A 25,288-nucleotide genomic window follows, 5' to 3' on the forward strand; every position below is an offset into this window, starting at 1 on the left:
CTGACATGCCCCTCCCTCCACCCTTTGCCCCCCAGGGGTTGGGGGGGAGCCCCTGCCCACCCAGAGTTGCACCCACCACCCACGCCTCTGGAGCCTAATCTGCTGGAAAGAGGCTCCCAGATGTGTCTGAGGGCCTCTTCCAGGGAAGGGAGGATGCTTTCGCTTCTCAGAGCTGGATGCCCCAGGCTGGCATCTGCTCCAGGAGCCCTGGTTCTGGAAACCCTCGAGCGGTTTGTGGGGCTTTGAAGACCCACGTCTGTGGAGAGCCACTTTCCTTCCTCCCTCCCTTCCTTCCTCCCTCCCTTCCTTCCTCCCTCCCTTCCTTCCTTCCTCCCTCCCTCCCTCCCTTCCTTCCTTCCTTCCTTCCATTCATTCATTCATTCATTCATTCACTTAACGCGGAGACCTCAAGAGCCAGACCTTCCTTGGCTCGAGGTTCCCTTCGTCGCCCAGGGACGCAGAGGCGGTTAAGTGGTTTCCTTTTTTGGTAGATGCTGAGGCATCTTCTGCATTTCCAGCGGCCAGGGGGGTCTCGCCAGGGCTGCGGATGCCTCCGACGCCCCCCCCCACACACTCACACACACACACACACACACACACACACACACCCCTGCAGGCCCCCGCCCGCTTCCCGCGGGGAGGAGCTCCGGGAGGAGAGCGCGGCCCGGCGGAGGGACCCGGGAGCCGCCCCAGCTCCGGGCGAGCCTGCGGGCAAAGCCTTCCCCCGGGCGGCGGGGCGGGGGGGGGGAGCGAGAGGGGAGGGGAGCGGGGGGAGGGGCGCGCGGGAGCGGAGGGGCGCGCGGGGAGGGGCGCGCGGGGCGGGGCGCGCGGGGCGGGGCGCGCGGGGAGGGCGCGCGGGGAGGGGCGCGCGGGGAGGGGCGCGCGGGGCGGGGCGCGCGGGGCGGGGCGCGCGGGGAGGGGCGCGCGGGGAGGGGCGGCGCGACCCCGCCCCCGGGGCGGGCCCCGTGCGTGGCACCCCGGGCGGGCGGCCGGCCCCGTCGCGAAGTTTCCAGCCTGCGAGCGCCGCGGGGCCGGCCGGACGCGCCCGACCCGGCCATGCGGCCGCTGCTGCTCCTGGCCCCGCTGGGCTGGCTGCTCCTGGCCGAAGCGAAGGGCGACCCCAGGCCGGAGGGTGAGCGCGGGCGGGGCGGGGCGGGGCGGGGGCCGCCCGGGGGCCGCGGGTCTGCACGCGAGGCCCGCGCTCCCGGGGGATCCGGCTGCGGCCACTTGGCCGGGGGCTCGCAGGCGACCGGGGCAGACCACTGCGCCACGCAGCCGGGAGGGAGCCGAGGGGCCGTCTAGGGGCTCGCGGGGCGCCGGCCCTCCGGGCTGTGCTGCTCCAGCGCCCCCCCCCCTTCCAGCTGGGAAACTAAAGTTGGGTGGACTCACCTGCCCTGGAGCCAGGAGGGGCACGCAGGTGTGTGTGGCTCAGGGGAGCGCCGGGCCGCACAGCCGCGGGGTGGGGAGTGGCCCCCGAGCCAGGTACCCTGTGGCGAGGCCTCCGTGGCCTGCTCCGCCCCCGCCCCCGCCCCCGCGGGCGGGTCTTACTCCCTCCAGGCCCCGCAGGAGCAAACGGGCTCAGACAGGTGCGCTGACTGCCCAGCGCAGGGCAGCCTTGGATGGCTGGGTGCTCTGCTGCACTCCACGGCTCTTATGGGTCCCCCGTCCTGAGTGGGTGCTGCTGCCCTTGGCCACCTCCAGGGCTGCCTGCTGAACCCCCGAGAGCCCTGGGGAGGGTGTAGACTGGGCAACCCCAGGAAAGCCGAGCCACTGGCTGCACCTTCCTCTGCCCTCCTTCCTGGGAACCTGGGAGCCGGCAGGGTGTAGCAGACCCTACCAGAGGAGGGGATGGGAACCCCCATTTTGGAGTATCTCCTTGGTCCCAGGTTGTGCCCAAGGCCACACATCTCCCAGTGGTAAAGCCTGTGGTAATTCTAGCCTGCAAAATGGGGCAATGGTACCCGAGTCCTAGCGCTCTCACTAGGATTCCAAGGGATGAGGCCTGCTGGGGAGGGATCAGCCCATCCTATGCAGGCTTGTTCTTCCCTGGACTCAGCACTACCTGCTTTCCTGGAGTATCCCAGCAGGGCAGTACATCAGGTCAAAAAATCCAGTGAGGGAGGCGCTGAGCACAGGGCTGGGCTGGTGGTGTGTGCAAAAGGCCTGTGGCCTGGGCCCACTCGCTGGTCGGGAGCCAGGAGCCCTAGAATAGCGTTTGTTTCCTGGATCTCTCTTCCCCTGCTTCTGCCAGTGTGGCCCCCGTCCACCCCCAGACCATTCCAGGAGACGAAACTCCTGCTGCCCACAAGGAGGCCTACAGAATTGAGTCAGAGGGACCAAATCAATGGCAGGGCCCCAGGTGCCCTGACCCCAGCAGCAGTGATGGGAGGGGACAGAGTAGACAGGAGGTAGCCCCCACCGAGGGAGGGTGCAGGACTCGGTGTGTCGCTGAGACGATCCAGGTAGAGCACCTGGTAGGTAGTAAGGAGGTACTCGACTGAGGTTACCAGACCCGAGCTAATATCAAGCCGCTGTCACGTTGAGGCTCTTTGCTTCCCTTACTCCATTCAGACCCTTTTGATAAGTAAGGAATCATTGGCCCCATTTTGCAGATAGCACGACCGAGGCCCCCGCAGGTTCAGTACCTGCTCTCCCGTCGTCGCTGTAGGCGGTTGGAGGTGGAGGCGTTGACTGGGGCTCGGATCCACTGCTCATTTCTGCTGACCCCTGCCTGGGGGGTGTGGGCCAGGGGGGCTGTTGCCTAGAGATGCCGTCCAGAGGAGCCTGCTCCACTTGCCCAGGCCCAGCTGAGGTGGGCCCCTCAGCCGCTGGCTAGGATGGAGTGGGCCCCCTGACTGGTGTCAGGAGTGGGGGACACTCCAGCAGTCCCCGGAAAGGCCAGCGCCTCCCTCCCCTGGTTGGGCCCGGGACGCCCAGCGGTACCAGGTAGCTGGGATGGGGCCACCGCTGAAGAATGTTCCAGTGGGGCAGGTTCAGGGAAGCGGTCCTGGCAGCTCGTCCACCCCTGCAGCCACCCAGACACACACCGCTTGGGCACACGGAGAGAACGAGAGAGTTTTCACTCCCAGCTTAGGGGAGGACACAGGCTCCTCACCTCGGTAGAGGCCCAGTCTAGGGCGGGGATGCAACCCTCCTCCCATCGCTGTCCTCTCCCTGGGCTCCCGCCTGTCTCCACGGCCTTGGCTTGGCCTTGGAGAGGAAGGACCATCTGGAGCCCCTGGCGGCCCCTGAGGTCGGTAGGGCGAGGGCGGGGCTTCTGGATCGTACTGTCCCACACGGGGAGTGGAAAGGCCCCAGGAGCGAGGGTGACCCAGCTGGGCCTGTGCACGTGTGTGTTGGGGGGCATGTCTGAGGAGGACCCGGGGAGTCAGCCTGGGCGCCCTGGGTGCCAAGTGCACGTCTCTGCCACACCCTGTTGATGGGGTGAGGATGGAGGAAGGGGAAGGGGGAGGAGCTCCGCTCATTGCCTGTCCCAGAGAGCGGGCAGACCTGCCTGCGGCCCCGCCTGGCGCTGCTGGGGGAGGAGAGGCCTGGCTGCGGCGGAGCCCCCAGCGCCCCCTGGGACCCCAGGGAGGTGACTTCCTGCGCCCGCAGGCCCCCGCACCTGGGACCCCTCGGCCCGCACATGTCCTCCCCTCGGGGACGTTCCCTGTGACGAGGCCTGTCAGCCGCGCTGGGCCCGGTGCGGCCCTGGGTGTCAGGGAACCCCCGCCTGTCGTCGCCCTGGGCCTGTGCCCTGGGCCGGGTGCCTGCCTCCTGACCGCGGAGCGTCCACGCTGCGGGTGCCGGCGTGGGTGCCGGCGTGGGTCCGCAGCATTCCAGAATGCCGCACGGGGAAATGGGGACATGGGGGACACGGGCGTGGGGAACTGCAGCCCATTTGCTTCCCGTGTCAAGCTTCCATGACCTTCGGCGGCGGGGGCGTTACTTAGCTTCTCTCTGCCTCAGTTTCCACACCTGCACAAGGGAGGCAGGAACATCACTGCCCCGGGGCTGTGGATGGCTACGCGTGAGAATGAATGTAACACACTTTGCGTGACATGTGGCGTCTAGTAAGGGCTCACCGGTGGCAGTGCCTACTGGACTTCCCTCCCCGGGCCGAGCCCCACCGAGGCCAGACAGTGCACACCCAGACATCCTGAGTCACACCCAGTGCCAGCCACAGGGAGGGGGAGGGAGGCCAAGGAAATGAAGATTTCAGTGTGGCCTGGGAAGGGAGAGGGGCAGGTCTGTGCTGGTGCGTCACCCGCTGGGCACCCCGACACCGCACCGGGTAAGGGGAGGAGATGATGGGGGCTTCCTGGAGGACTAAGGCCTCTTGATGAGAAGGGACAAGGGGATGGGGCGAAGGCTGGGTTAGTGAGGCAGCTGTCGTGGGGTGAGTGGTGCTGAGAGGTAACCCCAGGGTCCCTTGGGGTCGGGGCCTGCCAATCATCCTCTGGCTGGGACACCCCCCCTGCCCCCTGGGACCTGCATTGGAGCCCAGAGTCAGGACCAGGGATGGCCAGGATCAGAGGTTTCCAAATGTGGCTCGCCTCAGAAATCACCTGGGAGCAGTAGGAACAATCCCGCCTCCTAGGCCCATGTGAGACCCCGGGCCGGGGCCCTGGAGTCTGAGGTTCACAGCCTCCCTTGTGATGCTGTCACGCAGGCAGGATTTGGGACCCTCCGGACCGGGTGGGTGATCTGGTCGGGTCCTTGGCCGGGGAGGCAGGTGCTAGATTTGTTCAGGCCCCGGGGGCGCACCTGCCACCATCCGGGGACACAGAGGGGGTAGGCTGAGCGGGTGGGGGTCCAGCGTGGCCTGCTGTCCACTCCGCCACCTCAGCTGCGGTTTCTTCGGACGGACGGGGAGGCAGCCAGCTGGTCCCTGTCCAGGCCTGGGCGGTGTGTGCAGAGGTTAAGAGAGGGGACTCTGGATCCAGGCTTCTGTGTCGACATCCTGCTGCTACTACTTCCTGGCTCCCTGGGGCAAGTTACTCACCATGTCTGAGCCTTGGTTTCTTTTTTTGTTTCTTTTTTTTTTTTTTAAGATTTTATTTATTAATTAATGAGAGAGAGAGAGAGGCAGAAACAGAGACAGAAGGAGAAGCAGGCTCCCTGCAGGGAGCCCGATGGACCCGTCTGGGACCCCGGGATCATGCCCTGAGCCAAAGGCAGCCGCTCAACCACTGAGCCCCCCAGGTGCCCTGAGCCTTGGTTTCTAAGCCTAGAGTTGGGGGCGGGGGTGAGGGGTTAGGACCAGTAAAGTGCCTAGAACAAGGTCCAGCATGTCGAAGGTGTCAGTAGAGGTGAGCCACTTTGTAGGGTTATTTGGTAGAGGGGACTCCGGAGAGGAGCCTGGAGACGCCCGCCGGTCCCCTCGGCCCTCCCCCTGCAGCCTGACTCCGGGAGCCCTGATCCAGCATCTCTCACAGACACACATGCTGGCTTTTTCCATCCATGAAATGTGACACTCTTCCTGTCGCTCTGCTGCCCGTGCCAGGGACCGGAGGGCCTCCGAGCTGGCAACTCTCTCCTCCTCACTTGGGGGGACACTTCACCATCCTGGGAAGAGCTCACGTGTGGGCAGCACCCCTGTCTTGGCCCCCAGGGTCTGGGGGGAGGCCTCCCCTCCACACCTGCCTGGTGAATCCCTCCCTCTTGCTCCCCAGGTCCCTGGGCCCACTTCCAGTGGATTCCTGCCCGGACCTGCTGGGCCACCCCTGCCCTGGGGCCAGTGCCTGCCTAGTTCTGCCGCTCAGCCAGCTCCCCCCCATACCCCCCCGAGGGACCCCTTTGTTCCTCCAGCCCCGGCTCCTCTTGCTTTCCCAGAGTCTCCTCTTGCTTTCCCAGAGTCGGGTGTATGGGAAGGCCTGACGAGCCTGTGTTGGCCTGGCCACCGGGTGTGTCCGTTCACCCAGAAAAGCATCACGTCCCGGAGCCCAGCGAAGCAGCAGTGAATGCGGCAGAGCAGGGGAGGGGGGGGTCCTGCCTCTAAGGGCAGGAGAGAGGGCAGGAAAAACCTGAGAAGGCTTCATAGAGGTATTAACAGGGAAGGGGTGTCACTGTCACTGGTCTTGGGACCCGGAGGAAGATTAGAGAAAGGGGAGGGAGCGGGGGTAGAAGGCCAGGAGCCCAGGATGGTAGGGTCTTGGGCCTGCTTGGTGGAGGGAACAAGTCGGCCCTGGGCCAATCAGGGAGGGCTTTGAATGCCAGAGCAAGGTGTTTGCCTCTCAGTGATCAGGACCAGTCCGAGCTCGTAGCAGGTGCCAGCAGCCCGGTATCCCAGTGGGGTATCGGCAGGCCTGATCTCACTGAATTACTCTGGCAGTCCTTGAGGTCTCCCCATATCCACGGTCTCGGTTACCTGCAGACGACTGTGGTCCGGGCAGCAGATGAGCCTCCTTCTGAGGACACGTCAGTACCAGCCCGACTGTCATGGTGCTGCATTCATCTCACCGCGTCTCATCATGTAGGGTTGCTTGGTTTTTGGTTTTGTGATTTTTTTTTAGAGAGAGAGCATGCATGCCCACGCACACGCGCAGGGTGGTGGCAGAGGGAGCGAGAAGCAGATGCCCCACCGAGCAGGGAGTTCAGCAGCAATGACTCAGGGCTCGATCCCAGGACCCCAGGATCTGGACCTGAGCCAGGGGTAGATGCTTAACCGACTGAGCCACCCAGGCGCCCCTGCAGGGTATTATTATTTTATTTTATTTTATTTTATTTTATTTTATTTTATTTTATTTTATTTTATTTTAAGATTTTATTTATTTATTCATGAGAGACACATGGCAGAGGGAGAAGCAGGCTCCATGCAGGGAGCCCGATGTGGGACTTGATCCCAGGACTCCAGAATCATGCCCTGGGCTGAAGGCAGGAGCTTAACCACTAAGCCATCCAGGGATCCCTTATTATTCTATTTTATTTTGCAAATCGCTTAGTGTGTCGAATTTATAGTAACTTTCTCATAGGTGTGTTCATATAGGAGAGAGCCTTGTATACATGGGGTCTGGTGCTTTCTGTGGCTTTGGGCATCTACTGGGGTCTTGGGATGCATCTCCCGTAGATAAAGGGGGGACTACTGTACTGTTGGGTTTTTTCTTTTTTTTAAATAGTCTCTATGCCCTGCATGGGGCTCAAACTCATAACTCCCTAGATCAAGAGTCCTGTGCTGTACTGACCAGACCCCCCTACTGTACGATCATCGTCCCTATTGTACAAAGTGGAAAACTGGGGCCCAGAAAAGTCAGGGCTTGTCTGAGTTCACAAAGCTGGGATTCTGACCAGGCAGGCCAGCTCCAGAGCCTTTGCCTCTCAGGTAACACAGCGTCCGATGGTGATCTGGAAGGGACTTTCCCAGGGCTCCCCGAGATGCAGCCTGGGGACTTGTTTCCAGCAGGTTCTATTGCAGAGGTGAAGCCTGAGAGAGGTCTCTTGTGAAAAGGCTTGTGCAGTTCCTCTGGTCAAAGCTTAGGATTTCAAGTCGGTTCCCGTGGGGGGTGAAGTCCCAGGAGGCTCAGCAGGGAAGACCGCTGGGCTCGGTCGGCGGTGTGTGCCCGGGCTTAGGCGCGGAGAGCGGCGGCCGGCCCTGCGCTCGGGCCCAGCATCGGCCGGAGAGGTCCTCCTGGTGGTCGGTGTTTGGGGCCAGTCCTTGCCTCGGCCCTGGTGAGAGGCCAGAGCCCCCTGGATCCACTGAGACCCAGCCCCCCGATGCTAGGTCCAGGCGCCTCCTGTCCTGCTGGTCAGTTCCCAGCGGGACGTTCCCTGCAGGAGCCTCGGGAGACCCCGGTTCCGTCCCAGCTCTGTCATTAACCAGCTGGGTGACCGTCGGCACGTCCTTCCTACCTGGGCCTTGGGCCCTTGTCTGTAATGCATGGACGTGAGGACACATCCTTCTAGGACTTGACACATCTGGGAGCGAGCACCTCCTCTCCCCTGCTCCACTCCCGCTCACCACCCCCTTGTCTGTCCATAGACAACCTGTTAGTCCTCACGGTGGCCACGACAGAGACCGAAGGGTTCCGGCGCTTCAAGCGTTCAGGCCAGTTCTTCAACTACAAGATCCAGGTAAGGGGTGCCCGGGGGTGGGGGAGTCCAGGAGCCAAGTTTTTGCCCTTCGCAAACTGGGGGCCATGGGGAAGCTTCTGGAAGCCGGAAAGATGAGGATGAGTTAGGAAAAGCAAGAGGGGGAGAACACAGTCAAAGTCTGGGGGGTGCTGGAGCTGGGAGTGTGGGGGGAACTGAGACAGGAGGAGGCTGTGGGGTCACTCATGTGAGGGGGTGTGGCTGGTAGGAGGCAGGGCCTGGGAAGCAGCATCTCCACCAACGCCCCCGGGTGATCTGGGGATGGCCGTCATCTGGACACCTCAGCCGTGTAAACACTGCTGTAAAGAAACATGGGCCAGGGCCAGTCCCCCTGGCGTCTTCTGTCTGCCGTGTCTGGAGCTTAGCCCTGCAGGGAGACTCCCCTCCTTTCGGCCAAGTGCCTCCTTCAGTCAGGCACAGTGCTAGGCGCCCGGGATAAAATGATGGAGGAGGCAGACGGTGGCACTGTCTACACAGCTTGCAATCGAGTGGTGTTAGGCCAGAAAGAAAACAGATTAGTACACATGAATGCGGGTTGAAGCAGAGTGCTGCTTCAGGCGTAGCTCGATCTAAGGGTTCAGGCTGCATGGTAAGGGCTTTGTCCTTCCATCTCTGGGTCCTGTCCTGTTGGTCTTCATTCGCAGACATCCGCCCCCAGCTTCCCAACCTTAGCAGAACTAGACCTCCTTTCTAGATCTCCTTTCCTTCATTTGAATTGCAGAGTCTCAGGGGAGACGCTGATAGGCCATAGGCTTAGGTCACAGGCCCAAACCCTCTGGGAAGGATGGTCAGGTCACGTGACCCGGCCCCCGCACCCAGCCTGGTCAGCCTCACTCACTGTAGGGTGCTGTCCCCCCAGCTAGGCAGGAGATGCTGGATAGACGGCGGCAGGCGTGGTCACTGTACCGGTGGGGGTGGAGGTGGGGCCTCAAGGTAGATCTTTGCCAAAAGCCCACGTGAAGGGGCCTTTCTGTGCAGGCACTGGGCCTGGGGGAGGACTGGACCGGGGAGAAGGGGACGTCGGCAGGCGGAGGGCTGAAGGTCCGGCTGCTGAAGAAAGCTCTGGAGAAGCACGCGGACAAGGAGGACCTGGTCATTCTCTTCACAGACAGGTAGGTGGCTGGGGGCTTCTGGGTAGAGAAATGGAATATTCTAGAATGAGGCCCTTGCAGGATGGCGGGGGTGAGGGGGGATCGCTATCTAAGGTTGCCTGCGGGTTTAGGGGGGCTGGGAGCCCAGAAGAGACCATGCCCGTTGGTGAGAAGACGGGCAAGGGGGCCTGCCCGGGTCGGTGAGCCGTGCTTCGAGCATGACGAGCACACGGTGGGGTGGAAACGCTGCGGGCCCGGCCGGAGACGACAGGTGGCTTGGGACGCGGCGGCCCGCGAGCCCCTGCCCACCTCTGCCCTGCCCCCGCTCTCCCCGCTGTGGCCGCAGCTACGACGTGGTGTTCGCGTCAGGGCCTCGAGAGCTCCTGAAGAAGTTCCGGCAGGCCAGGGGCCAGGTGGTCTTCTCGGCCGAGGAGCTCATCTACCCGGACCGCAGGCTGGAAGCCAAGTACCCGGCTGTGTCTGACGGCAAGAGGTTCCTGGGCTCTGGAGGTGAGGAGTCGGGGGGTGCCGGGGTCCCTTGGCCGCCGTCAGGAACGCCACGCTGCAGTCCCCCTTGTCTCGTGAACACCCACAGCCACCCGCACGAAGCCGGGGCACCCCTGAATACCCTCCCTCGGCCCCCGACCCCCAGCCCATGGGCTGGTCACCCCCCTCCCACTTGCGAAGACCTCTTGGTCGCACCCTTGGCCCCACTCCCTCGGCCCCTGCCTCGCCCGGCCGTTCAGGGTCGTCCCCTGGCCGCCCTGCCAGCTTCTGTCCTTGCCCCTTCCCGTTCCTTCCCCGCCCGGCAGCCAGACACAAATCCATGTGCATCGCTCAGTGGTTTCCCACTGCGTGGGGATCAGTCTGCATTTTATCATGGGTTCCTCCGTCTGCCCCCCGGGTTCCTCTGTCTGCCCCCCGCAGCCTCGGTTTCCCATTGGCCGGGAGAGCGAGCCCAGTCGGGGAGGCCTGGTCCCGGCCCAGGGCTGGCGGTGTTCCCCCCACACCCCCTTCTCTCCTCACCCGTCTGCACTGTGGCCAGGGGGCTGTGTGCACTTTTCCCTGTAAGCCACAGGCGCCGTGGGACCCTGGCCCAGCCTCTGCCCTTCTCTGGGCCACGTTTCCCAGATAAGTGTAGGCAGGGGGCTGTAGGCCTGTGCCCCACCAGCTCTGCCCCTGGGGACTGCTGGTCCGACCCACCCCCTCACCACCTACGTGGTGCCCGGCACCCGAGCTGTGCGGATCAGTGGGCACCGTTGACCCTGTGAGCTCAGTGGGAGCGTGTCACCGGGTGGCATTAGCTGGCAGGTGCTTTCAGCCTCTAGACGTCAGTCTCACCTCAGTCCAGGAGGACCTCTCAGGGGAGGTAAAAGAGTGGGAGGTGAACGAGAGCGGATGCCAGGAAGAGGCGCCCGACTTAGGGCCCCGGAGGCTGAGTGCCTGTCTCTGTGTGTCCCCCACCAACCCGCAGGCTTCATCGGCTATGCCCCCAGCCTCAGCAAACTGGTGGCCGAGTGGGAAGGCCAGGACAGCGACAGCGACCAGCTCTTTTACACCCAGATCTTCTTGGACCCTGAGAAGAGGGTGAGGGGCAGCGGGGAGGGCTGAGGAGCAGGGGCGGGGGAGGGGAGCTGTGGCATCTCGATGCTGGACCTTGATGCCGGGTGGGAAGCAGGGCCCCCAGGGCCTGGGCATCGACACCCCGTCTGTCCGTTCCCTGATTCCCCGCTGTATCCAGTGGCCACTTATTGGGCGCCTGTGTGAGACGCTGTCCGGCGCAGGGCAGGGGCGTGGCCGTGAACGGGACGCTTAGGGTCCCCACCTTCGTGGACCCTCAAGTCCGGGAGGCGGGAGCATAGGACCTCGTGTTTGTAGTGATGGTGTTGAAAGGAACCGACGAGCTGAATTGCCCCCACCACCCCGCCTGGGGGGCTTCTGGGGGGCCGGTGAGGTCTTGGCTGGACCTGTGCCCCGACCTCTGAGCCTGTCTTGAGGAGAGGTCATTGAGGGGACTGAGGATGGTGTGTCGGGACCAGTGTCGCCCCAAACCAGCCAGTGTCCTCTGGGCGGCAGGGAACTCAGGGAGTTCTTTTTTTTTAAACATTTTTAAAAATTTAAATTCAACTTGCCAACATATAAAACTCGAGTCCTTGAACGGTCCGGATTCCTGGATTCTCGCCTGCTTATCCCTCAACCCCCATCAGCTCTGTGCTATGTGACCTAGGGCGAGTCACCTTCCCTCTCTGGGCCTCGGTCTTCATCATCCACAAAATAAGGAAACGAAGCGTTGGGACTTGCGCAGTAGAAATGTGAACTTTTAAACTCGGTCCTTCCTCCTCCTTCCCCTTTGCCTCCAATGACGTCACTTGCAGAAGCCCAGGGATGAGGGCCGAGCCTAGCGTGCCACTTGCCTTCCTTGGCCTGGCCCAGGGCTCTGTGGGGCCCAGCTAAGTCTTAAAGACGCAGCTTTCTGTTGGAGAGAACAGGGGACCTCGGGCCCGGGCTCCTGGGGTTCAAATGCCAGCGTAGCCAGTTATTAGCTGTGTGACCTTAGGCGAGTTATCCAACCTCTCTGTGCCTTGGTTTTTCTTAAATCTGTGAAACATAGGGACGGCGGTACTTTCCCATAAGGGTGTCGTATGGATTAAATTAACTAATGTACCTGCAGTACTTCGTGATTGACAGTAAAGCAAAAAACTAGCATCTGTTAACGATGATTGTTCTACTTGAACCGGCTGTTTCCTTAGATACCTTCCGATTCCGAAAGTCCCCGGTTCCCTGCGAATAGAGCCACTGCACCCATAGGTCCCAGGGCTCCCGGCTGCCCTGGTGTGACAGGGAGAGGAAGTAGCAGAAGTGGGAGGGCAGGTCCCCCACCCTCGGCCAGGCCCGTCCCTACTGCAGCCTGGTGTCCTCTCTCCTGCAGGAGCGAATCAACATCACCCTGGACCACCGCTGCCGTATCTTCCAGAACCTGGATGGAGCCTTGGGTGAGCGGCCCCACGCGGCGGGGGGATCCTGAGGGGGATGCCAGGAAGGAGGTGAGGATTCCAGGCAGGACCTGGACCCGAGGAGGAGGAGGAGGATGGGCTGGTTCCTGCATGGCTGCTGTGCCGGGAGGTCGCCTGCTGCATCTCAAGGGCCCCACCTGGATGTCCCAGGGCAGAGCTGTGTTTCTGTGGGGTCGAGGATGGAGGGCCCAGGGGTCACTCTAAGAGCCTGCGGGATGCTGACGCAGGGGGCAGCTGCTCGCTGCGGGTACCTGCCCCTGCCCCACAGCCGTGGTTCTTACAGGTGGGCCTGCTTCCCTCCTTCCTGCCCTCCCACCGCCCAGGTGAAGGCTTCCTGGGCTCTCGTGGGGGCTGAGCTGACGGGAGGGCTATGGGTGGCTTGGGAAGTGGAGAGGGTGCCCGGTCCTTTAGAACCAGAAGCACGCTTGGGCCGGCCCTAAACCCATGACTGCTCATGACATTCCTTGATCTGTCTACCTGGGTGACCTCGGGCAAGCTTCTCTCTCTCTCTCTCTCTCTCTCTCTCTCTCTCTCGAGCTCAGTTTTCCCATCTTTAGTTGGGTCCAATCGCTGATTGGTGATTTTATGGGGTAGATGGAATCTCACTTTTTGAAAAATATAACGAGCACTATGGCTCCCTTCTTGGGACGGTGTAGAAACATCCGCACCCTTCTGTCTGTGGCTCCCGGGAGTGCATGGACGTACGTTTAGAAGCCGAGTCCTGAGCATCTCTTGGGGGAGCGAGGGCCCCCTCGCATGATCACCCACACAGAGGGCCTCCCTCCTGGCATCTTCCAGGCCTCTGACGAGAGGCCCCTCTGCCTTTATAACTGTCGGGTAGGGGACAGGCGGCTTCTCCTGCTGTCTCACGGGGTCAGAGCAAGGGGTTTAGGTCCTCCGGAGGAGCTCTCTCCACCGCACAGGACCTGTCCCCGACCCTGCCCCGGACTTCCACGTAGGCCGGGGTGTTCTCCCTGCCGCTCCGCCTGCCTCCCAAAGCAGCTGCCCCCGGGCCCTGTGCCCGGGCTTCTCTGAGCTCTCGCTGGACCTGGGACGTTTCAGGTCTCGCTGTGTCCTGTCCCCTGCTTCTGGCTCGAAGAAGTCCTCACAGTAAATCCTAGGGACTGCCGTGGCGTCTGTGCTCCCCATGGGCAAGGCGTGATGCTAAGCGCTTGCCCCACACGGAACCCTTGCACTCCTACCCCCGTTTTACAGATGAGGAAATGTGGGGCTCGAAGAAGCGCTATAACCCCGAGCACGCCCCAAGCAGGAGCTAGGATCTGAGCCTGGCCCCGGGCCTGATGCTGGGTGTGTCTGTGCTCTCTGATCCCCAGATGAGGTCGTGCTCAAGTTTGAGATGGGCCACGTGAGAGCGAGGAACCTCGCCTACGACACCCTCCCGGTCCTGATCCATGGCAACGGGCCCACCAAGGTAGGGAGCGGCCCCAGCCCCTGGGGGGAGAGAGGCGGCAGCCAGAGGCCCCAGTGTGCTCCACCGTGAGCCCACAGCTTCTCCCTGGGGGCAGAGCCACCCCCCTGCCTCTGTCCTCACAGCTGAGTTCAGCGTGGTGCCTTGTCTCCTTGCTGTGGCTGTGATGGTCCTCCCTGCTCAACCTCGGGGCGCAGAGGAGGTCCCTGTCCCCACCTGGGCCTCCGCTGGGCTGCCCCAGGCATCCATACCCCGTCGTCCCAGGGCAGACTTGTTTCTTCATGCAACAAATGTTTACTTAATATTTGCAGCAGGACACAAGGCACAGTCAGTCCTGAGCAGCACAGACTGGTTCCTGTGCTCCTGGAGCTCAGAAGGGGCTGGGGTGCAGGCCAGATCCCTTGGGGCCTGGGGGGCCAGCCCTGGCTCACAGCACACTGCTTCAGGTGTGGTCCGCGGCCCCCTCTGTGCCCCCACCGGGTCAGAATCACGTGGCCCGGAGAGAATGGGGGGGAGTGTTGAAGCAGATCTCCCGACCCCACTTGGGAGCCGCTCAGTTGGACTCTCCGGGCTGCCGAGGGGGTGTGGGGGGGGACAAGCCATCTGCATTGGCTCCAGGCAGACCCATGACGAAGGGGTGTCAGGGTGCCGGGTCTCACCTCTGCCCTCAGAGCAGCTTTGGTGATCTCCAAAGGGAACGAAATGTTCCCTGCAAAGCCTGCTGCAAATAAAGTCACCTTCCTGCCCCCAGGGGCGAGGGGGACGTGACTCAGTGGTTACAGATGGGAGGGGCCGGCCCGTACCCCGCGTCTCAGACCCCATGTCTCCCTGCAGCTGCAGCTGAACTACCTGGGCAACTACATCCCGCGCTTCTGGACCTTCGAGACGGGCTGCTCCGTGTGTGACGAGGGCCTGCGTAGCCTCAGGGGCATTGGGGTACGGCTGCCAGACAGGAGGGGCCCGAGCCCCTTGGGCGGGGAGAAGACGGTCTTTGGCGGGAGGTAAAAGGCTCACCTTTCTGTCTGGGGTTCCGTCTTCCTCTTCACCCCGGCACCTCCTCTTGGAGGCCTTCTCCGCTTACATGTGCTCCAGCTCGCACCCCCCTCCCCTCCCGGCCATGCCAAGTCCTGGCTCCTTCAGCCTGAGTCGTCTCCCACAGGCCTGTCACCTCACCGACCTTCCTCCTCGTCTGTAGCTCACTTGAGAGCCGAGCCAGCCGGGCTCTCCGCCAGCGGGCCGGCAGCTGGTCCCGGATCCAAGTCTAGGCTCAGTCTGCCCAGCAGGGGCCTCCTCCTGCTGCTTTCTGCTCCCTGCCACGGCCTCCCCCTACCTCCCCCCGCCCCGGCCTAGGCCCCTCTCCTGCGAAGTCTGCACCCCTCTGGCTCTGCGTCGGGCTCCCTCCGGCCACCCAGGGGCTCAGCGGTGGGCCTGGCCAGACCCTGTGCCGCCCCGTCCCCGTGCAGGAGGAAGCTCTGCCCACGGTGCTGGTTGGCGTGTTCATCGAACAGCCCACGCCGTTCCTGTCCCTGTTCTTCCGACGGCTGCTCCGCCTCCACTACCCCCGGAAGCAGATGCGGCTTTTCATTCACAACCACGTGAGTAGCAGCGCTGCCGGGGTGGCGTGTGGCTCGGGCGAAGGCCCAGGCTCACCGGGCGGCCTGAGGCACCCGAGCACTCGGGGCAGCGCCACCACCTGGGCCGAGTGGACGCGGTGGGCGGTGGGCGGCGTCCCCGGATGGCCTGACCTGAGGCCGACTGGCTGGGCTCCAATCCCAGCGCCGCTGCTCGCGTGGGCTGCGTGACCTTGGGTGCCTGTCTCCACTTGTCTGTGCCTCAGTTCTCTCATCTAGGTAGGGGTAGGGTAGTGCCAACCGCGTGGGCCCGTGGGACACGGGTGCCCACCACGGGTGGGGAGGCGCATGATAGGCGCCCCTAGCCGGCAGCATGGGCACGGGTTCTCTCCCTGCCTCATCCGTCCCTCGTGATTTGGTTCCCAGGCAGATTGGTTTCCATTCCCTGCGTCCCTGCTGGGGAACCGGGCAGGGCCCTGCGCCTGCTGCTCTGGGGAGAGGCCCCTCCGTCCCTCCCTCTCCTTCCCGCTGCATAAAGTCCCACCTCAGCCTTTGCTTACCCCAGTTTCCCTAACTGGGGCGCCAGGCACACCCTCCAGTCTTCCCGGTTGCCAAGGCTGCTTCTCTTCCTTAACGTCCTCTGGGCCGCCCCGGATGGTGTCACCCCTTCTGAGACCTCTCAGCCCCGAGGGGCTGCACCCCGCGCCCACCCTGGGTCTCAGACGTTCACTCAGCTGTGCTGCCTGGAAACAGGGAGAGGGTGTGGGCCCGGCCCCGGGAGGCTCCAGTTTCCCTGCAGACATGAAACAGGGCACCCGTGAGGGGTGACTTTGTGATTTGGCGCAGCGGAAGAGAGCCGTCACCGGCGGCCTTTGAGGTCCATCCGTGTGCTCCGTCTGACTTGTCAACGCCTGGCAGTGACCCCGTGGGGGAGGGCAAGTGGCTTGTTCCAGACCACGCAGCTAATGGTAGCAGAGCTGGGCTTTGCTCTGGATCCTGGGTTTGGTTCTAAGGATCCTGCTCCTTCCGCTTCCCCATCCAAGGAGCCCAGGTGTGGGCTCTTGTTTTGCCACGTGTGGGGTCACCTGGAGCATTTTGCACCGAGGCAGCTTCCTGGGCCGCACTCTGGACCAGAATAAATGACTCTGCATATGGGGCCTGTGGGGTTGGGGGTACTGTCCCCAGTGACGGAGGGTGGGCCTGGCCTGATCAGGGGAGGGTGGTCAAGGGTGGCTGGGGATGGGCACTCTGGGCAGAGGGGCTTGCAGGGGCAGAGGTCTGGAGTTAGGAAAGCCCGTGTGTGGCGCCTGCCGGGCATGAAGGGGAGCGGCCTGCCGTAGCCGAGGGTGCTGTGGTCCTGGGGGTGGGACCTGTGTTCCCTTCATCACCTTCCCACCCCCTACCCCTAGGAGCAACACCACAAGGCTCAGGTGGAGCAGTTCCTGGCAGAGCATGGCAGCGAGTACCAGTCCATGAAACTGGTGGGCCCCGAGGTTCGGGTGGCAAATGCTGATGCCAGGAACATGGGCGCGTGAGTTGGGGGCCAGCGCACCACGGTTGTCTCCGGGAACGGGAGGGGACCGGGTGGGGGTGGCCGTGGTATCAGGAGCATCACGCCGAGAGACAGGCATTCAGAAGCCTGTGGGTGTCCCCAGCAAGTCCCTGCCCCCCCTTGCCTCAGCATCCCCATGTGTCAAATGGGGAAATGGTCTCTGCCCTGCTGACCCGGGCGCTCCTGGGTGGGGCTGAGCGGTGTCATTTGGGGGCAAGGAGAAGTCAGAGAAAGATGAAGAACCGCGGGGCCAGAAGTGGATAAATGCTGACAGACCATCTCTGATTTTTCTCTTATTACTCAAACGAGTAGAGTAATCCGTGTTGGCCGTGGGAGGACGGGCCCAGCCGGGGACGGGAGGTGGCTCAGCCCTGTGCTGGCGGCGCCACGGCCGTGACCGTGCCCCCACATTATGTACGGACGCTGCAGTGTGAATTTCGTGGGGCTTCTGCATCACCTCATTTCATTTTCGCCCCCCAACCATTTAAAAATGTCAAATGGTCCTGAGCGCATGAGCCGCCCGACCCCAGGCAGCGGGCTGGCTTTGGACCACGGACTGGTTTGCGCAGCCCCGGGCCAGACAAAAAGAGCACGTGTTTGTAAGGCTTTGGGTCCGGGGAACCAGACTGTGCTTCCGAAGGGCAGGACCCGTTGGCGCCCCGGCCCGGGGCAGCGTAGGGACCTGTCGGGGGCCATGCTGTCCCCAGCACCGCAGTTTGCAGGGCACCTGGCGCCAGTGGCCGAGTGAGCTCTGGGGGTTCGTCTTCTGGCCTCGCAGCTCAGGGTTTGGGTCTCAGGGCCAGGGGGCTGCAGGTCCCAACCTCACCGGGTGGGCCTGAGCCCTCTGAAGACCCTTGGCTGGCTCCCTGAGCTCGTGGAGGGGCGGGCCTGGGAGCACGGCCGCCGGGCCACTCCGGGTCCCTGGTCGGGGAGAGGCTGGCACCAGAGCCCCGGCCGTGCTGACCCGGGGACCCGGCCTGCAGGGACCTGTGCCGACAGGACCGGGGCTGCACCTACTACTTCAGCGTGGATGCCGACGTGGCCCTGACTGAGCCTAAAACCCTGCGCCTGCTGATCGAGCAGAACAAGTGAGGCTGGGGGGCGCCCACGGCCAGCAGGCAGCCCCTCCGAGCCCGCCCTGCCTGCCTTCTCTGCCTTCACCTGGGGCCCCCACCCTGGGCTGGCTGCAGCCCTGCACCCCCGCCTCAGTCCAGCCTCTTCCCCCCTCGCTGCCACCCCTCCCGCCTCTGCTCGGCTCCCGCTGCCCGTCGCTTGGGCCCTCTACCAGCTGGCCAGGGCCCGCTCCAGGCCCCACCCCAAGGGGCTGGCAGGTTGAAAGGTGTCCTCTCCATCCCCGACCTGGTCGGATCAGCCCCAGGCTCCCGGGGCGGGGGGCGGGGGGCTCAGAGGGCCTCCCACTGAGGTGCTCCCTTCCTCAGAAACGTCATCGCTCCATTAATGACCCGCCACGGGAGGCTGTGGTCCAACTTCTGGGGCGCGCTGAGCGCAGATGGCTACTACGCGCGCTCCGAGGACTATGTGGACATCGTGCAGGGGCGGCGTGTGTGAGTACCTGTGGGATGGGGACCCCTCATCTGTCTCCCCCAGTGGACCTGTCCCTGTTGTCCTCGAGTTCCTGCTGGACCCGAGGCAGGGGAGACACACAGAAGGACTTCCCGACAGCTGTCCTGGGCCCGGGTACCCTCCCAGCCTTGACTTCCCCGTCCCCAGCCTGTGGTCCCCTCCATCTTCCTCTCTCGTCCTCAGTGGCGTCTGGAACGTGCCCTACATCTCGAACATCTACCTGATTAAGGGCAGTGCCCTGCGGGCCGAGCTGCAGCACACGGACCTGTTCCACCACGGCAGGCTGGACCCCGACATGGCCTTCTGTGCCAACATCCGGCAGCAGGTCAGCCCGGGCCGCGCAGTAGGAGGCCGTCTCGATGGGGAGGTGTCTCTGTTGCCTCACACCTGGAGATGCCAGGGCCTGGGGCGTGGGGGTACCTGGGATGCCAGGCGTGGGAGCCGACCCTTGGGGTCTGTGGGGATCACCTTGGGGACCCAGTTTCTGCACCCATCTTCTCTATTTACATTTTCACCAGAGCTAGAAAAAACTTTCCACCTAAATACAGTCCAGGTGCCCAGGAGACACCCTGCCCTACCGGCCGTGCCCCACCCAGCGTGTCCCCGCAGTTACCATTTCAAGGTGGCAGCGTGGTGACATTTCGCCATGCCCAAAACTTGAGGACCGGATACCATCCTTTGCTTTTACACATTTGTTCTTCCGTCTCCGTCCGGTCCTCCGGGAAGCCTTCCTTGATTGTGCCCCTCGTCAGGCCTGGGCTGGGTGCTGGGGAGATGAGATGGGGTGACCCTCACACGGTTCCCTGACCGCCAGCTTCCCGAGCAGGGGAGGCTGCAGCCGAGCCTTCGGGGGGCGTGCGTGGGGCTGGGGGCGAGTGTGCATCCGGCCTGTTCTCCCCAGGATGTGTTCATGTTCCTGACCAACCGGCACACCTTTGGCCACCTGCTGTCCCTGGACAGCTACCAGACCAGCCACCTCCACAACGACCTGTGGGAGGTGTTCAGCAACCCCGAGGTGAGGCTCAGCTGGGTGGGCATTGGGGGGAGGGACCCCAGTGACTCTGCGGTGGGGGGGGGGCCTCCTGCACTGCTTGAGAAGGGCTGGCACCCCTGGGGCCACCCTGGGGACAGAACTGTGTCAGTGTGAGGGCCCTGCAGAGGCAGCACCGTCTAGTGGCGGAGGAGGGGGCAGGATGAGGCCCTGGCCTGTGGACCGTCTGCGGTGACTTGGCTGAGCCTCTCCGTCTTTGGGGCCTCCGTTGTCCCTTAAATGGGTACGCTGCCCCAGCCTCGCTCGCTGCGGGGGGGTGGGGGTCATGAAAACCAGAGCGAGAGCAAGTGTGGACAGCATTCCTAGACGTAGTGAGCCTGTGGCACACACACACACACACGTGTAGGTTCACGTGCAGACCCAGCTCTCACGGGCACATAGTCACCCTCGTTGCAAGGGGCCCCGAGGGAGGAACCCCCCCTTAGAGCATCTCGTGGAGTTGGGCAAGGGGTGAGCCCCGCTGGCCCAGGCCGGGCCTGAGGAGCCCAACTGCCCTCCCCACGCCCCAGGACTGGAAGGAGAAGTACATCCACGAGAACTACACCAAAGCCCTGGCCGGGAAGCTGGTCGAGATGGTAAGGACGGGGCACCTCTAGGATCTGCTGAGGGGGATGAAGGGCAGAGGGAGGAGACCGCTGCCCCAGGGGAGGACGGGAGGCACCACTGGGTGCTCAGGCTGCGCTTGGGCAAGAGAAAGGGTGGTAGGATGGCCCTCCTGCTGGTGCTTCCCAGCCGGAGTCTGCAGGGGCCTTGGGACCTTGGGTTTCCCCTGCGACCCAGGCGAGGAGGAAAGACATCCCCGAATGTGCTCTCCACTGTGGGCCGGGGGCCAGTAGCGAGCAGCTGCAGGGCCTGGAGCCCGCGAGAGGCCTCGGCCGGGAAGGGCTGGTGCCCAGCTCCACAGCCTTCCCCGTGAGCGGCTCCCTGACCAGGCTGCGGGGAAGGGCCTGGGCTGCATGGGAGGCCTTGCCCCGGGGGGCCGGGGGAAGGGGCAGCGGGGCCCTCGGGACCTGGCACTGAGTCCCCGCCCTCCCCAGCCTTGCCCGGATGTCTACTGGTTCCCCATCTTCACGGAGACGGCGTGTGACGAGCTGGTAGAGGAGATGGAGCACTACGGCCAGTGGTCTCTGGGAGATAACAAGGTGGGGTGGTGCTGGGGTTCGGGGCCTCCGCACACACCTGCCCTCGGGGCACTCTTCCCTGAGCTGGCCAGCCTCTCTGGGGCTCTTCGGATGGGGGCCCTGGCACTTAGGAGTCTAGGGGCATCACGATGGGATGGAGCGGGGGTCTCTAAGCTGCCTTCACCCTCAGTTGCTAGGTTTCCAGTTCCTGTTTCGTGATTAGGATGATTTAGTTTTTCCTTCACCAGACTGAGTGTGTAATGGGGGAGGGAGGAGCCGCTGTGGGATGAGGGAGGGTTGGGAACATCCCTGCCACACTCATCAGAAAGCAGAAGCAAGTGGCTTGTGGGCTTGAGAGGCTGTGTGTTCCCCGGAGGAGGAATCCTGCACCTGCGCTCATCCTGGAAAGTGCAGGGGGGGAGGGCAGAGGGGGCCAGGAGGGAGCCGGCAGGGAGATTCTTGAGCAGATTCCACTCCATGCTCAGCGTGGAGCCCGACCTGGGGCTCGATCCTACAACCCTGAGGTCATGACCTCACCCACTGAATGCCCCAGGCACCCCAAGTTCAGGGAGCATTTTTAAATTCCTTTTTTTTAAAGATTTTATTTGAGGGATGCCTGGGTGGCTCAGTGGATGAGCATCTGCTTTTGGCCCAGGGCGTGACCCCGGGGACCCGGGATCGAGTCCCACATCGGGCTCCCTGCGTGGAGTCGGCTTCTCCCTCTGCCTGTGTCTCTGTCTCTCTCTCTTTCTCTCTCTCTCTCTGTGTCTCTCATGAATTAATAAATAAGATCTTAAAAAAGAAAAAAAGATTTTATTTGAGAGGGAGAGAGAGCGAGTGTGCGCACGAGCAGCGGGGAGGGGCGGAGGGCAGGGAGAAGCAGGCTGCACCCCGGCGGCCTCCCGCTTACCACGCCCTCCTTGGTCACCTCCAGGACAACCGCATCCAGGGCGGCTACGAAAACGTGCCGACCATCGACATCCACATGAACCAGATCAGCTTCGAGCGGGAGTGGCATAAGTTCCTGGTGGAGTACATCGCCCCGATGACGGAGAAGCTCTATCCGGGCTACTACACCAGGGTGGGCGCACCAGGGAGGCAGCGGCTATGGGGTGGTGGGGGTGGGGGCGGGGTGGCAGCGGGGGGGGAAAGCAGAGAGCGCAGTCCCTCTCTGCTCCAGGGAGAGGCCTGAATATTTGGTCTCCAGGTGGGAGTGAGGCCTCCCCCCACGATGGGGGTGGGTGGCAGCTTCTGGAAGAGTCCAGGGTGGGGGCAGCCCACCTCGTCACCCCCCGACTCCTCCCCCACGTCCTTAAATCACGCCTCAGCAACGCCTTCCTCTGGGGCTCTCCACGTTTTCTCCAGACACCTGCTTCCTCCTGCCTAGTAGCCACCGAAGGTTGTCAGGGTCAGATGCAGTCCCTCCCTCCTCCCCTTCCCTCCCTCCTCCCCCTTCCCCTCCCTCCTCCCCTCCCCTCCCCCTCTCCTTCCCTTCCTTCCCATCCTTCTGTCCGGTCCTCCCCCTGCACATTTTTTCTGACAGCCTCCCCGGGCCAGGCACTGGGGAGCGCAGCGTGAAACCTGTGTGAAACCTGCCCTCGGGGTGCCAGGGTCAGTGAGGCTGGGGGGGGGCCTTCTGTGCACCCCTGCCTCTCCCGCTCTTCAGCGGCACCCCCCCTCCTGCTCCCCCCCCCCCACAGGCCCAGTTCGACCTGGCCTTCGTGGTCCGCTACAAGCCCGACGAGCAGCCCTCGCTCATGCCGCACCACGACGCCTCCACGTTCACCATCAACATCGCCCTGAACCGGGTGGGCGTGGATTATGAGGTGAGCAGCTCGCAGGGCGGCTGAAGAGGCACCGGGGCCCTGGGGCCCAGCTCCAGAGAACCCGAGAGACGGGGTGCCCACTGGGCTGTGGAAAGGGGAAGGCCTCCGTGCTGTCGGGAGGGAGGGAGGGAGAGTCCTTTAGATGCAGGGGTGCAGGAGGTCAGAGGTCAGGCTGCATGGACCTGGGGCCTGCCCGCCAGCTCTGGGGCCTCAGGCATGTCCCTTAGGCTGTCAGTCTGCTGGTGTCTTAGACGGGAAACGTAGAGCGCCCTGTGTAGATGCTGCGAGAATCCCATGAGCTCGGGGTCGCTCAGTAAGCACCCAAGGCCGAGAGCCATTCGTGGTGAGGAGTTTAGGGTTTCTGTAATTCTTGGAAGCGAGAGGGCTGCTTTGAGAATGGGGGGACCGGGTCAGTCCGGGTGTGGGGCTCAGGCTTGTGGCTGGAGGAGAGAGCTGGAGAGACCACGAGGACGTGGCGGGGAGAGGGCACAGTTCCGGGGACCTCAAGCCCCCACGGGAGGCCCCTGGGTGTGACTCATTCACTTACTCCCTCCATGAGCTGCTGTTTCTAAGTGTTTCGGGGACTCAGGCCTGGGCCGGCCACGGCGAAACACACTCGTACAAACACCTCTCACATTTTTGAGAGTTCACCATGTACGAGGGGCTCTCCTAAGGGGACGATTTTGTCCTCCCCACCCCTGGGGGACATTGGCAATATCCGAAGACATTTTCGGTTGTGAAACTGTGGGGGTGCTGCTGGCAGCTAGCAAGGAGAGGCCAGGGTGCCCAGGACAGCCCCCCAGCAAGAGAGTTACCCGGCCCCCTGGCGACGAGGGCTGTACAACAGCACACACGTACTTGGTACCACCGAGCGGCACACTTAGAAAATGTTTCCAACGGGAAAGTTTATGCCACGTGTTTTTTGGCCCAATGGAAAAAAAAAGTCTTCTGGCCACAGATGTCCACACAGTGCTGAGGCTGAGAAACCAGGCCCTCAGCTCCTACCTTGTCTCATCTCAGTGAAGCCTCATGACCCTGCGAGTTTCCCAGAAGGGGGAACTGAGGCCCGGGTTGGTCACAAAGTAAAGCACATCACCGTCGTGTGCCCGCGGCTGCCTGGCTCCAAGGCCCGCGCTGTCCCTGCAGGGCCGCTGGGCTGCCTGGGCTCGGAGGGGCTCAGACGGAGGTGGGACGGGGGCAGGGCCCGGCCTCCGGTAGGACTGACGCTTCCCCTCTTCCAGGGCGGGGGCTGTCGGTTCCTGCGCTACAACTGCTCCATCCGAGCCCCACGGAAGGGCTGGACCCTCATGCACCCCGGGCGACTCACGCACTACCACGAGGGGCTCCCCACCACCAGGGGCACCCGCTACATCGCCGTGTCCTTCGTCGACCCCTAATTGGCCGGGCCGGGCCACCTTGGACCTCTGCGTCTTTGCCAACAACCACTGCCCAGCAGCTCCTGGGGCCCCGTGCTCCCGGCCTCCAGGCTCCTGACCTCCATCCACTGCTCTCGGAGTCGCCATGGGAGAGATCTGGCCCCGAGCCAGAGGCGGAGCCCGCCCCCTCAGCTGGGGCTTCCCTGGTGCTCCTGGCCCAGCACACGGAGACACTGTTCCTGCTCATCCCTCCATAGCAACTCGTCCTCTTCCACCCGTCCTCTCCCACCCGTCTTCCTGAAAGGCCCAGGCCCCTTCCTCTGCTTCTTCCGTGGGCGGGACTCGAGCGGAGGGGGGGCTCAGCCAGCTGCCCAGAGAGCCCTAGGGGTGAGAAGGCGGCCCCCAGCTTCTCCCAGCAGAGCTGCAGCCCCAGGATTTCTGCTCCAGGCTTGGGGCAGACACAGAGACCTGGATCAGACTCCAGCCCCCGCCCCGCCCCCCGGGGCTGCTGAAGCCCCTTCCTCCATGGCTCCCATCGTGGGAGCGAACTTGTTCCCTGGAGATGATGACTCAGAAAATCTCCCGGGAGACGGGACAGCTGTCCATACCACAGCTCCATCCTCCACGTGGGGGGAGGGAGTGCGACATGCACGCACTGCAGTGGATCACCCTGTCCCGGATGCCCCCCGAGAGAGGGACAGACAGTCGGAAATAGGAGAGTTTCTATTAAAGGTCATTCAAACCACAGAGTTGGGAGATCCTGGGGGGGGGGGGACCGGGGGGTGTGTGAGTGGGCACGTGTCAGGGCGAGTATGTCCCCAGGGAGGTGTTTAAGAGCCCCTGACTGGCAAGGAAGGCTGTGTCAGCAGTCTTGGTGACTTGCGTTTCCCAAACGCAGTCCTGTGTGTGTCCCCGTGTCATTTGTGTATTCCACAAAGCCTTACACGTGAGCGCGGTGCTGGCCGCTTGGGGTGCGATCGGCCCCAAGTGCTCCCTCCTCCCTGGAGCCTCTGCTGACCACCCTCCCCGCAAACAGGCCGGAGAGCAGAGCACTCCTGGTGGCCCCCACCGCGCCCTGGACAGACTCCCGGGCACTGATGACGCCTCGGGCGCTTACTAACGGGGCGTGTGTCCGTGCGCGGCGGCGGGCTGGGCGTTGCCGTTTCAGGCACCCAGCGCTGCGGGCGGGCAGGGACGGGCGGCTGCCGGCGGCTTCCGTAGGCGAGGCCTGTGGGCTCGGGGAAGCCAAGGAAGCTCACAGAAGCCCGTGGTGAGGGACAGCGGTTTGAATATGATTTTGCTAGACGTCTGGTCCCTCCACACACACACACACCCCCCCCGGCCCCTGCAGTCGGCAGTGGGGACGAATCTCAACTGCAGCTCGGTTCACAGTGACTCCGTGTGATAAGTGCCCGGTGGCTGGAAAACCTGCTGCGCGTAGCGGGAAGCACCAGTGTCTTCTGCGATGCTGCGCCTCTTCGCTGAGGTGATTTCTTTCCCCAGGGGATATTTGGCAATATCTGAAGTCATTTTTGGTTGTGACATCCAGGAAAGGGGGGGCAAGTACTACTGGCACCCAGAGGCA

The 25,288-nt window shown here is 63.3% G+C and overlaps 1 protein-coding gene across 1 annotated transcript; it reads left to right on the top strand.

Annotated features, from left to right (window-relative positions):
• The first annotated feature begins 985 nt into the window (after positions 1 to 985).
• On the top strand, positions 986 to 24,450 carry PLOD1 (procollagen-lysine,2-oxoglutarate 5-dioxygenase 1). Its single transcript, XM_055332505.1, has 19 exons — positions 986 to 1,132; positions 7,979 to 8,070; positions 9,067 to 9,200; positions 9,526 to 9,689; positions 10,654 to 10,766; positions 12,109 to 12,172; positions 13,528 to 13,625; positions 14,457 to 14,558; positions 15,086 to 15,217; positions 16,603 to 16,724; positions 17,729 to 17,833; positions 18,185 to 18,310; positions 18,513 to 18,654; positions 19,231 to 19,344; positions 19,890 to 19,955; positions 20,418 to 20,522; positions 21,436 to 21,582; positions 22,202 to 22,327; positions 23,569 to 24,450. Exons 1-19 carry the CDS (start codon positions 1,057 to 1,059, stop codon positions 23,722 to 23,724), a joined length of 2,184 nt encoding a protein of 727 aa, XP_055188480.1. The 5' UTR covers positions 986 to 1,056; the 3' UTR covers positions 23,725 to 24,450.
• The last annotated feature ends 838 nt before the right edge of the window (positions 24,451 to 25,288 follow it).

This window comes from Nyctereutes procyonoides, unplaced genomic scaffold, assembly GCF_905146905.1.
Source record: "Nyctereutes procyonoides isolate TBG_1078 unplaced genomic scaffold, NYPRO_anot_genome, whole genome shotgun sequence".
NCBI lineage: Eukaryota > Metazoa > Chordata > Mammalia > Carnivora > Canidae > Nyctereutes > Nyctereutes procyonoides.